We start from the raw sequence: 1,440 nt of genomic DNA, 5'->3' as shown, positions 1-1,440 counted from the left end.
CCCCGCCGCCGCGCTGCCCCCCGGGCACGGCGGCGGCGGCAGCAAGCTTGGGCCCAAACGCCGTGCCGCCGAGTCCCGTGGCTGCGGCCGTAGACTGTGGGCCGGAAACTGCGGCCGCAGCTCGGCGGCACGCGGTTCTGTTCAAGTCGCCAAGCGTGCAGCAGCGCCGAACCACGCTTCCCGGCCTCGGCGCATGCCTTCAGGGGCCCCCTATCGCTGGGCGCACCCCTCCAACACCGAACATGCGCCCGGGGGGGAGGGCGGCCCGGGCTGCCCAGGCCAAAGTGGGCCGCCCTCGAGCAAGAGGCGGCCGGTCTGTGTGCTGAATGAATGAATGAACCCTCCGCCCGGCGGGATGCCGGCTCTTAAAGCTGGCCGCTCGCACTCCCACACCCAATCCCGCAGGCTGGCGAACAGCAAGCAATGCATGAAGGACACGCAGTGTGCCAGCGGCATCTGGTGGGCCCCCATGTGCCAATTGCTCCCGCGCTGCCGGCTGCCAGGCGATCGCGCGCTGCCAACACCCGAGCTGTGCTGCTGCTCACAGCTCTGCCCCCTGCCATGGCCGTCTCGTCCCCTCCTCAAACACTGGCATTGGACCATGCCCGCTCCCCTGCAGCCACACCCCCTCCAAGCGCTGCGCGGCGGCTAAGCCCGACAGCAGCCGCTGCACCCGCAACAAAGAGTGCACGACACGCGTGTGGTGAGTGGCAGCTGGCATCCTGCTCACTGTGGCGCCGACTCAAAGCCCCACTCAACCTGCCTCCCCTTGCGTGCGCATCCTGCAGCGGCACCGCCACAAAGCGGTGCGGCAAGGTGGCCGATGGCGTGAAGTGTGCATCTGATCAGGAGTGTGCCACCGGTTACTGGTGAGCACCCCGTGCCACAGCCGGGTCTTGCGCAGGGACGGGCCGCCGCCATTGCCGGTGCCAACTCCTGCCATTCGCTGCTGCAGCAACCACGGCTACGGGAAGAACGCCGCCAAATGGGTGTGCGGCAAGTTCCCGCCCGGCTCGCCGTGCCGCGCCGACACTGACTGCACCAGCGGCACTTGGTGAGCGGCTGGCAGGCTGCCTCAGCAGGGCAGGTGCAGCATCCAGGATTCTGCGCCTGCCCTCATGAGGCAGCCTGCCAGCCGCTCACCAAGTGCCGCTGGTGCAGTCAGTGTCGGCGCGGCACGGCGAGCCGGGCGGGAACTTGCCGCACACCCATTTGGCGGCGTTCTTCCCGTAGCCGTGGTTGCTGCAGCAGCGAATGGCAGGAGTTGGCACCGGCAATGGCGGCGGCCCGTCCCTGCGCAAGACCCGGCTGTGGCACGGGGTGCTCACCAGTAACCGGTGGCACACTCCTGATCAGATGCACACTTCACGCCATCGGCCACCTTGCCGCACCGCTTTGTGGCGGTGCCGCTGCAGGATGCGCACGCAAGGGGAGGCAGGT

The 1,440-nt window shown here is 68.8% G+C and overlaps 1 protein-coding gene across 1 annotated transcript; it reads left to right on the top strand.

Annotated features, from left to right (window-relative positions):
* Positions 1 to 427: 427 nt before the first annotated feature.
* On the top strand, positions 428 to 1,058 carry CHLNCDRAFT_141816 (hypothetical protein; the record flags this gene model as incomplete). Its single annotated transcript, XM_005842560.1, has 4 exons — positions 428 to 459; positions 620 to 703; positions 789 to 869; positions 956 to 1,058. 4 exons carry the CDS (start codon positions 428 to 430, stop codon positions 1,056 to 1,058), a joined length of 300 nt encoding a protein of 99 aa, XP_005842617.1.
* Between the last annotated feature and the right edge of the window lie 382 nt (positions 1,059 to 1,440).

Source organism: Chlorella variabilis (genome assembly GCF_000147415.1).
Source record: "Chlorella variabilis unplaced genomic scaffold CHLNCscaffold_382, whole genome shotgun sequence".
In the NCBI taxonomy this organism is placed as follows: domain Eukaryota; kingdom Viridiplantae; phylum Chlorophyta; class Trebouxiophyceae; order Chlorellales; family Chlorellaceae; genus Chlorella; species Chlorella variabilis.
Note: the sequence above shows the minus strand (reverse complement) of the source record. Positions and strands in the feature narration are given on the sequence as shown.